Source organism: Oncorhynchus tshawytscha, linkage group LG02 (assembly GCF_018296145.1).
Source record: "Oncorhynchus tshawytscha isolate Ot180627B linkage group LG02, Otsh_v2.0, whole genome shotgun sequence".
Classification (NCBI taxonomy): domain Eukaryota; kingdom Metazoa; phylum Chordata; class Actinopteri; order Salmoniformes; family Salmonidae; genus Oncorhynchus; species Oncorhynchus tshawytscha.
In genome coordinates, this window is record NC_056430.1 from 62743764 (window position 1) to 62759321 (window position 15558).

General features: G+C 45.0%; 1 protein-coding gene across 2 annotated transcripts in view; it reads right to left on the reverse strand.

Annotated features, from left to right (window-relative positions):
• The window catches only part of LOC112265049 (protein kinase C alpha type), a 213795-nt gene that overhangs the window by 60851 nt on the left and 137386 nt on the right, over nt 1-15558 (reverse strand). For both annotated transcript variants that reach the window (XM_024442060.2, XM_024442068.2), the window contains exons 6-8: nt 6415-6571; nt 6168-6302; nt 4318-4411 (exon numbers count right to left, since the gene is read on the reverse strand). In XM_024442060.2, the coding sequence (XP_024297828.1) occupies nt 4318-4411; nt 6168-6302; nt 6415-6571 (386 nt within the window). The remainder of the gene's footprint in view (nt 1-4317; nt 4412-6167; nt 6303-6414; nt 6572-15558) is intronic.

Below are 15558 nucleotides of genomic sequence, written 5' to 3' on the forward strand. Positions count from 1 at the left end.
GTGAGGGGTGAGAGGGGAAGAGAGAGAAGGGCAGGGAGACAGTGAGGGGTGAGAGGGGAAGAGAGAGAAGGGCAGGGAGACAGTGAGGGGTGAGAGGGGAAGAGAGAGAGAGGGCAGGGAGACAGTGAGGGGTGAGAGGGGAAGAGAGAGAAGGGCAGGGAGACAGTGAGGGGTGAGAGGGGACAGTGAAGAGAGAGAAGGGCAGGGAGACAGTGAGGGGTGAGAGGGGAAGAGAGAGAAGGGCAGGGAGACAGTGAGGGGTGAGAGGGGAAGAGAGAGAAGGGCAGGGAGACAGTGAGGGGTGAGAGGGGAAGAGAGAGAAGGGCAGGGAGACAGTGAGGGGTGAGAGGGGAAGAGAGAGAAGGGCAGGGAGACAGTGAGGGGTGAGAGGGGAAGAGAGAGAAGGGCAGGGAGACAGTGAGGGGTGAGAGGGGAAGAGAGAGAAGGGCAGGGAGACAGTGAGGGGTGAGAGGGGAAGAGAGAGAAGGGCAGGGAGACAGTGAGGGGTGAGAGGGGAAGAGAGAGAAGGGCAGGGAGACAGTGAGGGGTGAGAGGGGAAGAGAGAGAAGGGCAGGGAGACAGTGAGGGGTGAGAGGGGAAGAGAGAGAAGGGCAGGGAGACAGTGAGGGGTGAGAGGGGAAGAGAGAGAAGGGCAGGGAGACAGTGAGGGGTGAGAGGGGAAGAGAGAGAGAAGGGCAGGGAGACAGTGAGGGGTGAGAGGGGAAGAGAGAGAAGGGCAGGGAGACAGTGAGGGGTGAGAGGGGAAGAGAGAGAAGGGCAGGGAGACAGTGAGGGGTGAGAGGGGAAGAGAGAGAAGGGCAGGGAGACAGTGAGGGGTGAGAGGGGAAGAGAGAGAAGGGCAGGGAGACAGTGAGGGGTGAGAGGGGAAGAGAGAGAAGGGCAGGGAGACAGTGAGGGGTGAGAGGGAAGAGAGAGAAGGGCAGGGAGACAGTGAGGGGTGAGAGGGGAAGAGAGAGAAGGGCAGGGAGACAGTGAGGGGTGAGAGGGGAAGAGAGAGAAGGGCAGGGAGACAGTGAGGGGTGAGAGGGGAAGAGAGATAGGGAGAAACAGGAAAAGGGAGGAAGAGACAGACAGAAAGAGGGAGAGCTATTTTCTTGGACAGACAGACACAGTAGCTACTGTATATAACAACAGGAAGTGACCTCAGCCCATTAACTCCTGACCTCTCGTACATACGAGCCAAAGCAAGAATGATCTTTTACAATGCACCTACATTTGTGAAAGACATGGAATAAATATTGCCTAATGCCAGACATACCAACCTTAAGATATCTTGTCAGTGGGCCACAGAAATAGACCAACTAGACAGGATTACAATTAAGTCCTATTGACAGGAACTTCTTGAGCCCTCACACTCTCTAGCTCACATTGCTTCATATGTCTTAGCCTGGTAACCCATGGCAATCCAAGCACACACAGCACGTCGGAATACCAAAGAGTTGTTTGTTTGAAATAAATGAGGGGGAAAAACACACAAACCAAAGAGTACTTGAATAAGAGACGTGCTGCAATTCAGTTAGCGTCCAAAAAATGGCATCCTATTCCCTATCTAGTGCACGACTTTTGACCAGGACCAATAGGGCTCTGTTCAATGTGCTCTGGTCAAAAGTAGTGCACTATGTATGGTATAGGGTGCCATTTGGGACCTATCCACTGTATTGGCTCTCTTTAAGACATCAAAATGGCTGTGTAGATTAAGGACACACAAACAGGTAGAGAGACATTTGTTTCCCTTGACAAGCCCAAGTCTTCCCTTCTCCCTTTATCAACTTAGAAGTGTTCACAACAGACACTGCTTGTTTTTGACAAAAGTTAGAAGCTTGTGTGTGTGAGCGTGTGTGTGTGTGTGTGTGAGCGTGTGTGTGAGCGTGTGTGTGAGTGTGTGTGTGTGTGTGTCATAAGTGCAAAAAGTCATCAACTCTGGAATTTCCTGTATTTTTTCCACCCAATTGAATGAAAATCAAATAACAGGGTAACAATTTTAGTTGATTTCACGTTTAATTCACGTTAGCTGACAACTCAACCAAATGCAAATAAAAAATAAACATTGAACTGATGTCTGTGCCCAGTGGGTATTGTATTGTGAAAGTATGGACAGTTATTGTTGAATGACTCCCATCTCAAAAACGGCCTATAAAGTCCTATTATAATGTATGTGCAACAACTCTCCACAGGGTCTCAAACAATCTCCAACTAGAATAATGACTAGCTGTCTGTATTGTGAGGGTAGAGGACAGTGGTCTGTGTTATCAATAGGAGATGACATCCTGCTCTGTCTGTTGTTCTGTGGATGACGTGGGACATGTATAACAGGTGGGAGTCAAAGAGAGACAGGGAGAGGGACAGATGGAGAGAGAGAGCGAAAGAGTGACAGTGTGTGTGTTTGTGTGAGAGAGATAGCGAGAGAGAGAACCTGACAGGTCCCGTATCACTGAGTACAGGAGTGGAGGGAGATGTGTTGTCTGCTTGGGGGAGTGTTTGTGTATTAGGGGAAAGGAGGTGGGGTCTGCCTAAAGGGTGTGTGTGTGTCAATGGGGGTCATTGGTGTGTGTTTGGATGTGTGTGAGTGCATCTACCTATCTATGTGTGTGTGTGTGTGTGTGTGTGTGTGTGTGTGTGTGTGTGTGTGTGTGTGTGTGTGTGTGTGTGTGAGGGTAGCTGATAGTTGCTATGACGACTGCAAACCAGCAGGGTGCTGTTGCTATGACTCCCTCCACTCTAACCCCTCCATCCCTCCACTCTAACCCCTACACTCTAACCCCTTCACCCCCTCCACTCTAACCCCTCCACTCTACCCCTTCACTTCACCCCTCCACTCTACCCCCTCCACCACCCCATCCACTCTACCCCCTCCACTCACCCCATCCACTCTACCCCCTCCACCCCATCCACTCTACCCCCTTCACCCCATCCACTCTACCCCCTTCACCCCATCCACTCTACCCCTTCACCCCATCCACTCTACCCCTTCACCCCATCCACCCTCTCCATCCCCCTTCACCCCTTCACCCCACCCCCTTCACCCCATCCACTCTACCCCCTTCACCCCTACACTCTACCCCCTTCACCCCATCCACTCTACCCTCTCCATCCCTCCACTCTACCCCCTTCACCCCATCCCACCCCCTTCACCCCATCCACTCTACCCTCCATCCCTCACCCCATCCACCCTACCCCCTTCACCCCATCCACACTCTACCCCCATCCCTCACTCCCATCCCTACACTCTACCCCCATCCCTACACTCTACCCCTCCATCCCTACCCCCGTTCATCCCCTACACTCTACCGTCTCCATCCCTACACTCTACCGTCTCCATCCCTACACTCTACCCCCTCCCTCTACCCCCTTCACCCCTCCACAAACGATAGAGAATTATTTTATGCAAATTTTTACGGCAAGGAAATATATATATTTTTAAATCACTGTGGCCTTCGGGACCACGTTAAAGACTGAATGCGGCCCCAGGGGCAAAATGAGTGACACCCCTGACCCACTGCCCGTAAGACAAGTGGTGGATATCTTTCTATCCATATCACTCAATCAATTACAGAGCTTTTTGAATAGAATTCAAATATAAATCTCAAACTGATATTCTCAGGAGTGACAGACTAACCCTTCCAGCCCAAATCCATGTTCGTGCTGATGAACTGACAGCTTTACAGTGACACCAGTCTGAGTTACCACTGATTCTAAAACAGCGGCCAAAGGTCAAGTCCTACCATATTCTATAAGCCTGTATCTACAAAGCTGGATAAACTATTGTATTGGAGGAAGAGAAATAGACCACCCCACCTGTGAGCCACCCAGAGTAATTAACGAGGCAGCCTCTCATTGGGTGCCTAAAGGCAGACGAGAAGCGCAACAGAGTTTTAATTAACAGCCCTGTTTCCATAGAGAATCCATGACCCTTTTATGTCCAGATGCTCCAGAACACACAATGCTTACGGTCTTGAAGGGGGATGGTGGCCATTTTGAAATGCAAACATATTTGTCATGGAGAAGGGCCAAATTCAATTATGCCAGTTTAATGTGGTTGTGGAGTGGCTTTGGAAGAAGCTCGAGGACTTAATATGATTAGTTCACTTAGTCATGGTCACATGTAGATATAATAAACATTTTAAAAAACACAACTGTTACTGCATGAAACACTAGGATGAAAGGGAAGTCATTCATACAAACTACCAGGCAAATATGTAATAAAATCCCAGAATGTTGGATGAAAGCAGGATGGGCTACAATAACTAAAAGACATTAGGGTTAATATGTTCCCCAGTCCTGTCTCTGAGGCCTCACCTCAAACTTCTGTCGGAGCTCCTCGTTTCCGTCATCCTCCTCTGAGATGGGCACGTTGTAGTACTCGCCCTCCTCTTGGTTCAACATCTTGTACCTGAGAGAGAGAGAGAGAGAGAGAGAGAGAGAGAGAGAAGAAATCATTTGTATTTCAATTATGATTGTTGACAAAAAAAAAACAGATGTGAATCCAAGCACAGAGACCCAGCTTCTTATTTATAGTCCAGTAGATAAGTGTTAAAAGTAACATAATGTTTCTAAGAGCATAAAAACATCTCAACAGCCTATAAAACTGAAGAGAGAAAAAAAAGAGAGAGATGCTCAACCCGGAGACAAAAAGCTAGGTATCGAGCGGCCACTAGCTTACGTCTCCGCATCCCTTCCTGCATCACTTCATTCCTCTATCACACTCTACCTCCTGATTCATACCCACTTGGCCCAGACGCATTGTTCATTACAAAGCAACAGTCCCTTCAGCTCCAGAATGATCCTTGTGTTGGCGGTGCTCATGAAACACATCCCTATTTATGACCCACGGCCGTTAGATGGCACCGAGACGTGGAGATAAAGTTCACTGTTGCTGTTGTGATTAATGATCGGTTTGTACCAGACTGATATATAAGGGACTACAGCGCCAAGAGGCTCTGTAATGATGACAAACAATGACATGAAATGCAGGTAAGTTGAAAAGAAGGGACTTATTATCTTGATTTATCACTGCTCTTTCCAAATAGAAATTGCAATAAAACATATCAGACGACAGCTGTTACCGCTTCCAACGGGAAACCAGGACCAATTAAATGAAGTATATGTTCATTAAGATCCCTTTTTCACTATTAATTAACGACTGCTACTCTTCCTGTAGTCTACATAAAACACAATACAAAAAAAACGAGATGCAATGCCCTCTGTAATTATTGAGACAGTGAAGTAGTGTTTCGTCTTCTGGCTCTATACTCCAAAAGATTTGATTTGAAATGAAAACAATGATTATGAAGTTAAAGTGCAGACTGTCAGCTTTCACTTGAGGGTATTGTCATCGATATCGAGTGAACCGTTTAGAACCATTTTATGGGAGCAAAAGTATTGGGACAAATTCTGAATTAATCGTCAATATTGATGAGTGAGAATGTTATACAAATATCATACCCCCAAAACATGCTAACCTCTCCTCTCACCATTACAATAACAGGGGAGGTTAGCATTTTATATCATACCCCCACGACATGCTAACCTCTCATAATCACAATAACTGGGGAGGTTAGCATCTTTTTGGGGGTATGACATTTGTGCGTCTGTCACTTTCTCAGTCATCATTATTCACGATACATCCAGGATGATCTGTAATCATGGTAGCATCCACATTAATGTAGAAGTGTTAAGAAACATATTCTATTCTTATTGATAATAAAAGTGACCCCAAAAGTACACAATACTTGGGCACAAAATAATCTGAAACACAAACAAAGCAAACAGAAAATGCATCCAACACAATTTTCAAGTCACCAGCTTGATGTAGTCATTGCGTGCTATGAACATGGGACCAAATACGGAATTTTTAACTACTTTAATAAACATGTGAATTTATCCCAATACTTCTGTTCCCCTGAGGCCCAAAAAGTGCTGTAATTTCTAAACGGTTCATCCGGTATGGATGAAAATACCCTCAAATTAAAACTGACAGACGGCACTTTAACCTCATAGTCAATGTTTGATTTCAAATCCAAAGTTTTGAAGTAAAGAGCCAAAAGAAGAAATAATGCTTCACTGTCCCAATAATTATGGCGGGCACTGTATATTCCCTACCAGATAGAGGAACACTGCATTGGAATGTCATCTAATGTTGTACTTACCAGCCACACACAGGCGATTTGATCAGCTCTGACACGCCGAAGGACAGGGAGCCCATGAAGTCGTTCCTGGTGGTCCGGTCCCAGTCCCACACCTCCACAGACAGCCTGCGGTCCTTGTCTGTAGGCTTCAGCTTGCTGGAATAACACACAGACATATGTACAGGGTTAATTATAATGACTACATGACCCATAATACACAAACGTGAAAGGGACCTAACACTGTGCCCAGGGGTACACCTCAACTCACAATATGAAAGACTCATTCCAGGTGGGGTTGAGGTTGGCGCGGATGGTCTTGGTCTTCTTCTTGGTCTCATTCTTGGGGTCTGGGATGAGCTTGAGCTTGACGTAAGGGTCAGACGAGCCGTTGGGGTCCATGGGGATCAGATTTCGCCCTTCGCCCACTGATGGAGAAACAACAGGGGGAAATGTTGATTTTTAACTAATACATTGTACAGTGGTACAGGTGACATCACTGCTTGTTCAGTGGATTACTTTGAGAAAAGTTAGTGTGTTCTTTATAAAGTTGCCTTGTAACACCATGATGGATTTAATAACGGGCATGGCATTTCAACAATCAGGGGACATTTTATTTAAAAAATACAGTATGGGTATTGTTGTTACTATTTCAGTAGTAACAGCCTCCCTGTGGTCCTGTATTTAGCCATGTACAGTAAACAGCACCCAGACATGGACATTAGCACCCCATTAGCACTCTGGCTCCCAGAGCCATGGAGCACAGCCAACCACTTGACATTATGCAGGGCATCGTCACCGGAGACCGACCCACTGAACGCTTGCCTGGCCAGGCAAGCCCTTAAGCCCAGGGGACAGCTTCTCATGTGGTCCTGTCAATCAAATGCTGGCCCTGACACAGGGGCTGTTGATTATAATGCTAGATTGACCTTTGACCCGGAACGAGAGCAGGTAAGCTACGAGAGTAAAACTGCATAATGGATGCCATTTTGGCACTCTGTGTTGATAGGGTACAGTAGAGTAATAGACTAGAGTCTTTATTATCCCAGAGGGGCAAACCACTTTGCAGCACATAATAAAAACACAATGAACACATGACAATAAATACACACAAAAAAATATATATACAGCAATATGTACACAGGAAGTAGACCTCTAAACCAGGCATGAATAGTGTCAGTCCATACCTAACAGTAGAGTACTACAGCTTATTGAGAAAGCTGATAGCAGCTGGCATGAATGAGAGTTTTGACCTGTTAGTTCTACACTTAGAGAGTGCCTGTATCTTCGCTTTGAGGGAAGCAACAGAATTTCAGCAAACAGGGGATGCTGGGAGTCCCAATTAATAAATAAAATGTATAGTAATTATATTAAGCTATAGTAGTTATTTTACCTAAATACATTTGAAACTATAAGTAATTATATTTCCCTCACAACGCCAAACGTCCTGAAAATGAATCCATATCGTATCAGCCATTGATAGTATATATATACATAACAAAGGGGCTACATTTGTTGCCTCTGGGATTGTCATTTGAGAGAGAATTAAGTTACGAGACAATTCGATAAGCCATGTGCAAATAAGCTTTTAACTTTTTTCTGTCTGTTCTTCCCTGCTTGCACCTGTGCTGGGGGATTTGGGGGGTTAATGTCGTTTGGATAGCGGGTGATGGAGTATGCTGTCAGAGGTGAGAGAGGGCCGGAGGGTTAGAACCCTTCATTGGGAGAGACAGGGGCTCCGTCCCAAATGTCTCCCTATGCTTTACATAGTGCACTACTTTAGACCTGACCCCATTCAGGGAATAGGGGTGCCATTTGGGACTCAGAGCAGAAGTTATTCTTCCTGGGGTCCAAACAGGGTTAAAACAGTTACATCACAACAGCAGCCTACATCATAAATAAAACAATATATCATACCAGACATTATTACATCACAACAGCAGCCTACACCATAAATAAAACAATATATCATACCAATATCATACCAGACATTATTACATCACAACAGCAGCCTACACCATAAATAAAACAATATATCACACCAGACATTACATCACAACAGCAGCCTACACCATAAATAAAACAATATATCACACCAGACATTATTACATCACAACAGCAGCCTACACCATAAATAAAACAATATATCCTACCAGACATTATTACATCACAACAGCAGCCTACACCATAAATAAAACAATATATCACACCAGACATTATTACATCACAACAGCAGCCTACACCATAAATAAAACAATATATCACACCAGACATTATTACATCACAACAGCAGCCTACACCATAAATAAAACAATATATCATACCAGACATTATTACATCACAACAGCAGCCTACATCATAAATAAAACAATATATCATACCAGACATTATTACATCACAACAGCAGCCTACACCATAAATAAAACAATATATCATACCAGACATTATTACATCACAACAGCAGCCTACACCATAAATAAAACAATATATCATACCAGACATTATTACATCACAACAGCAGCCTACACCATAAATAAAACAATATATCATACCAGACATTATTACATCACAACAGCAGCCTACACCATAAATAAAACAATATATCATACCAGACATTATTACATCACAACAGCAGCCTACACCATAAATAAAACAATATATCATACCAGACATTATTACATCACAACAGCAGCCTACATCATAAATAAAACAATATATCCTACCAGACATTATTACATCACAACAGCAGCCTACACCATAAATAAAACAATATATCACACCAGACATTATTACATCACAACAGCAGCCTACACCATAAATAAAACAATATATCATACCAGACATTATTACATCACAACTGCAGCCTACACCATAAATAAAACGATATATCCTACCAGACATTATTACATCACACCGCTGTCACCAAACGTCATCCCTGGCAGGACAATGCATATCAGAGGCGTCGGATAACAACAAACAGAGGAACATATTAGCAACCAGGCTAACTCGGACCTAACCGGCTAATGGAACTAGGCTGGAATGGGGGAATAAATGTGTTGAAGCAAGCTAGGATGCTCCTCAAAACGGCAGTCTCAAATGGCACCCTATTCCCTATACAGTGAACTCCTTTTGACCAGAGCCCTATTGGCCCTAGTCAAAAGTAGTGCACCATATAGAGAATAGGGTGCCATTTGAGACGACCCTAGAGTCATTCTAGCCTACACTTGGCTAGGTAAGGAACCCCTCTGAAGCATGTGCTGTGTCATTATGGCATAATTCTTTGTCATATGCAACACTGACAGAAGGTAAAATACGAAGACAGTGATGCATCTTGATATCTGTTTCCAAAGTGTATAATATAGTCCTAGGAATGAACTCACACACCTACAAACCTATGAGAATACATGAGCACCGCCCACTTTTGTAAATACCAGTTCATTATTGCACCCCAGCACACACATACTGTATGAACATGCAATGTACAGATATATTCAATCGGCTTAAGACTATACTATAGTTTCATTGGCATAAATACAATACACAACATCTCCATATAGGTCCAACGGTAAAATATTAACATGCACAGGTGACCAAAGACCATACACGTTACTACACACTATTTCTTAAAGGACCCGACTTTATCTGTCACAATACAAAGGTTAGGTTTTAAATATTTAAAAACGGCTCCAAATAAAAGGTGTAGGCAAAGCGCTAGTAGCTGATCCAAGTGACCTTTGAATAATGGCCTTACGTTTTGATAGCGTGGGCGGGGAGACAACAACATGATATTACCCGGCTGGACAGTGTGTGTGTGTGTGTGTGTGTGTGTGTTTGTGTGTGTGAGAGAGCGTGCTTGTGTGTAGAACAAACTCCACCAAAAAGTGATTTAACTGCTTGTGCATAACCCATTTTCATGCATGGCCAGAAAATAATATTGTTAACTCAAATTTGAAGAAACCCTCCGTGTTCTCTTTAAAAATGAAACTCCATTTCCATTAGCAGCCAGTAGGAGGAACCCTCGACCCTCTAAACAGAACATCCGTCTGTCTGCGCTGCTTGCATCTGACTCATAACAGTTGTACAACATGCTACCTACCACCGGATGAGCTTCACACAACACATGTAGACTTATTTGATGGAATTACAGTTATTCTTGTATAATCTACAGTATTGAATTGTAGCGTACACTACCGGGCAAAAGTTTTAGAATACCTACCCATTCAAGGGGGTTTCTTTATTTTTGACTCTTTTCTACATTGTAGAATAATAGTGAAGACATCAAATCTATGAAATAACACATATGGGATCATGTAGTAACCAAAAAAGTGTTTAACAAATCAAAATATATTTTATATTTAAGATTCTTCAAATAGCCACCCTTTGCCTTGACAACTTTGCATACTCTTGGCATTCTCTCAACCAGCTTCACCAGGAATGATTTTCCGACAGTCTTGAGGGAGTTTCCACATATGCTGAGCACTTGTTGGCTGCTTTTCCTTCACTCTACGGTCCGACTCATCCCAAACTATCTCAATTTGGTTGAGGTCGGGGGATTGTGGAGGCCAGGTCATCTGATGCAGCACTCCATCAATCTCCATCTTGGTAAAATAGCCCTTACACAGCCTGGAGGTGTGTTGGGTTATTGTCCTGTTGAAAAACAAATGATATCCCATCTGATTTGGGCTTAGTGGGACTGGCGTATCGCTGCAGAATGCTGTGGTAGCCAAACTGGTTAAGTGTGCCTTGAATTCTAAATAAATCACAGACAGTGTCACCTGCAAAGCACCTCCATACCATAACACCTTCCCCTCCATTATTTACAGTGGGAAATACCCATGTGGAGATCATCTGTTCACCCACACCGCATCTCACATTGACATGGCGGTTGGAAACAAAAATGTACTATTTGGACCAGACCATGAGAGCCAGTTTCAACATAGCGCTTGATGGTTTTTGCGACTGCACTTGAAGAAACGTTCAGAGTTCTTGACATTTTCCATATAGACTGACTTTCATGTCTTAAAGTAATGACGGACTGTCGTTTCTCTTTGCTTATTTGAGCTGTTCTTGCCATAATATAGACTTGGTCTTTAACCAAATAGGACTATCTTCTGTATACCCCCCCTACCTTGTCACAACACAACTGATTGGATCAAACACATTAAGGCAGACCTGTTATTTAAAATGCATTAAAAGGTGACCACCTCATGAAGCTGGTTGAGAGAAAGCCAAGAGTGTGCAAAGCTGTCATCAAGGCAAAGGGTGGCTATTTGAAGAATCTCAAATATAACATATATTTTGATTTGTTTACACTTTTTTGGTTACTACATGATTCCATAGGTGATATTTCACAGATTTGATGTCTTCACTATTATTCTACAATGTAGAAAATAGTAAAAAATTAAGAAAAACCCTTGAATGAGTAGGTGTCCAAACTTTAGACCGGTAGTGCATGTGGACTGACACATTGGTTGCGCATCACACGTCTCCCGACAATTCTATCTCCTACAAGTGTCAGTCAGTGACGGAGTCCTCATTGACACACTGGGACATGAAAGGGGGGGGTGGGGGAAAGAGGCCTCAACGCTACCGTTACCTTGGAGACCAGAGTCTCGAGGACAGTCGCCGTATAAAAAAGCACCTTGGATTGTAAAGAACAGGCACTTGTTACGTGGTTAACGCAGACCTTGTCCGAGTGGGCGCAGTACAATTGAGTGATAGACGGAGGTAGCAGACGCAGTGAATCAGATAGAACTGCACTTCTCTTTTCAGACCCTTTTTCTCTCTGAGTACATTGGATTGTGCTTTGTTTGTACCAAATCGAATTGTATTTCGCACACACGTATTTAGCAGATGTTATTGCGGTTGTAACGAAATGCTCGTGTTCCTAGCTCCAACATTGCAGTAGTATCTAACAATAGACAACACTACACACAAATCTAAAAAGTAAAAATGAGGAAATATAGAAATATTAGGACCAACGTTAGAAATTAGGTTATCAAAATGAAAACTCCTCTTTTTTGCAAGACTTTCCCGACGATTCTGCAGTTGTCCGTACAGCACGTGTCTTTGTCTACTGGTCCTAAACCCAACGGAACTGACACATAGACAGTAGAATGTGAAGTCAAATGTAAAGAGCTCAGGGAATGAGGCACCGATGTCAGGATAACAGGAGATCACTTCAGCTTTTGGACACAAAGGTGTTTTCCTGAAACCATAAGAAGAGAGGCGGGTATGTTAGTCAGTCACCGAGTTAACAGGGGTGGGGTCAAAGGGAGGGAGGGAAAAGGATGTGAGAGTGTGTGAGAGGGGCGAGAGAGAGAAAACCGAGATGGTTGTGCATGTATACACTCACAGATACAAAGAGAGAGAGAGAGAGACTGGGTAAGTGGTCCTCAGGAGAGAGCCAGGCAGCAAGGCCAGCCACAGAATACCAATGACATGGCTGCCTGTTGGAAGTCTCTGGCAGGAGAGAACCAGCCCAGCCACAAAGTTCAGCTGCTCTGTTCTCTCTGTCGGGGAGCCCCGCTGAGGAATCAGCGGTGTGTGTGTGTGTGTGTGACTAAAAAGCATGTTCAATAGCGATTGTCCACTGAGCTTGCTTAGTTTGTGTCCGGGAACCCACCCCATAAAGTTTCTGGTTGCCCAGAGAGTTCTGGAGGGCTTTTAAGTCCACATAGAGGGCCTCACTACACAAAGCATTCTCTCTTTTGAGGCTGAACTTCCCACCCTCCACCAACCCTCAATTCTTCCATGTTAGGCCTCCTCCTCCTTCGGTAAACGATCTATAAATCTAGGAAGCCCTCACCATACCCACTCCTCCCATGAGTTCCCCTCCTTGTCCTTTCCCACCACAAGTCCCTTCCCATGACAGTCCCCCTCCACACCCCTTCCCATGGCAATCCCCTTCCACACCCCTTCCCATGGCAATCCCCCTCCACACCCCTTCCCATCCACACCCCCTTCCCATGGCAGTCCCCCTCCACACCCCTTCCCATGGCAGTCCCCCTCCACACCCCTTCCCATGGCAGTCCCCCTCCACACCCCTTCCCACACCCCCTTCCCATGGCAGTCCCCCTCCACACCCCTTCCCATGGCAGTCCCCCCACCTTCCCACCCCCCTTCCCATGGCAGTCCCCCCCCCTCCACACCCCTTCCCATGGCAGTCCCCCTCCACACCCCTTCCCATGGCAGTCCCCCACACCCCTCCACACCCCTTCCCATGACAGTCCCCCCCTTCCCATCCACACCCCTTCCCATGACAGTCCCCCAGTCCCCCTCCACAACCCCCCACACCCCTCCCTTCCCATGACAGTCCCCCTCCACAACCCTTCCCATTACAGTCCCCCTCCACAACCCTTCCCATGACAGTCCCCCTCCACACCCCTTCCCATGACAGTCCCCCTCCAACACCCCTTCCCAGAGCGCCACAGAGAGTGAAGGTTGTGATTCTAGGAGTGAAGGCTGGCTGGCTGTGGGACTAGGGTGTGGGCTTAGCCACAATAACTCCTCTGTGGCAGTTGGCTGCTTGCCCACTTCTGGGTGTCTGTAGACTTGTTTTTATACAGTCCCACTGTGTTTACACGTTCTGTATATTGATAATAGGGCTGTTTTATGATAGTGGAGTCAGTGAGAGCAGTAGTGTCTTGGTGGACAGCTGTGGTGCTGTGGTCAGTATCGGGACTCTTCTGGTACAGGCTGGGACTGGGTGGGATGGGTAATAAAGGTGCAATATGAGGATCAAATCAAATCAAATGTTATTGGTCACATACACATCGTTAGCAGATGTAAATGCGAGTGTAGCGAAATGCTTGTGCTTCTAGTTCCGACCATGCAGAAATATCTAACAAGTAATCTAACAATTTCACAACTACTCCCTTACACACACACAAGTGTAAAGGAAAGAGTAAGAATATGTACATATAAATATGTGGATGAGCGATGGCCGAACGGCATAGGCAAGATGCAAATCAAATCTAATTTTATTTGTCACATACACATGGTTAGCAGATGTTAATGCGAGTGTAGCGAAATGCTTGTGCTTCTAGTTCCGACAATGCAGTAATAACCAACAAGTAATCTAACTAACAATTCAAAAACTACTGTCTTATACACAGTGTAAGGGGATAAAGAATATGTACATAAGGATATATGAATGAGTGATGGTACAGAGCAGCATAGGCAAGATACAGTAGATGGTATCGAGTACAGTATATACATATGAGATGAGTATGTAAACAAAGTGGCATAGTTCAAGTGGCTAGTGATACATGTATTACATAAGGATACAGTCGATGATATAGAGTACAGTATATACGTATGCATATGAGATGAATAATGTAGGGTAAGTAACATTATATAAGGTAGCATTGTTTAAAGTGGCTAGTGATATATTTACATCATTTCCCATCAATTCCCATTATTAAAGTGGCTGGAGTTGAGTCAGTGTCAGTGTGTTGGCAGCAGCCACTCAATGTTAGTGGTGGCTGTTTAACAGTCTGATGGCCTTGAGATAGAAGCTGTTTTTCAGTCTCTCGGTCCCAGCTTTGATGCACCTGTACTGACCTCGCCTTCTGGATGATAGCGGGGTGAACAGGCAGTGGCTCGGGTGGTTGATGTCCTTGATGATCTTTATGGCCTTCCTGTAACATCGGGTGGTGTAGGTGTCCTGGAGGGCAGGTAGTTTGCCCCCGGTGATGTGTTGTGCAGACCTCACTACCCTCTGGAGAGCCTTACGGTTGAGGGCGGAGCAGTTGCCGCACCAGGCGGTGATACAGCCCGCCAGGATGCTCTCGATTGTGCATCTGTAGAAGTTTGTGAGTGCTTTTGGTGACAAGCCAAATTTCTTCAGCCTCCTGAGGTTGAAGAGGCGGGGGACTGTGGTGGTTGACTAAATACTTTTTGCCCCACTGTATATACTGTACTCCCCCTCCACACCCCTTCCCATGACAGTCCCCCTCCACTGTCATGGGAAGGGGTGTGGAGGGGGAGTACAGTATATACAGTGGGGCAAAAAGTATTTAGTCAACCACCAATTATGCCTCTTAAAGAAGAAGCTATTTGTGTCAGTAAATGTTAAGCATCACTGCCGTCAACATCGTCATCACCGCCAATGTCGTCATGACCATCATCTAGAGAATTCCTCATTTGCCTGTAGTGTTTCCGCGGTTATTACAGCTGATGACTCACAGACAACGCCCGCTATGGTGGCCTGCTAGGGTCATTACCAACAACAGTGAAGCATGCAGTGGAGATGGAAAAAATTAGCATAAGGAAAAAACTGCTGGCCTCATGGAGGGAAATATTGTGCCAGTTTAAATTGAATCCACATTGTAGACTATGTGGGAGTGGGAGGGGTAATGGAATGCAGGCAATGGTCGCATCCCAAATGGGCACCCTATTCCCTACATAGTAC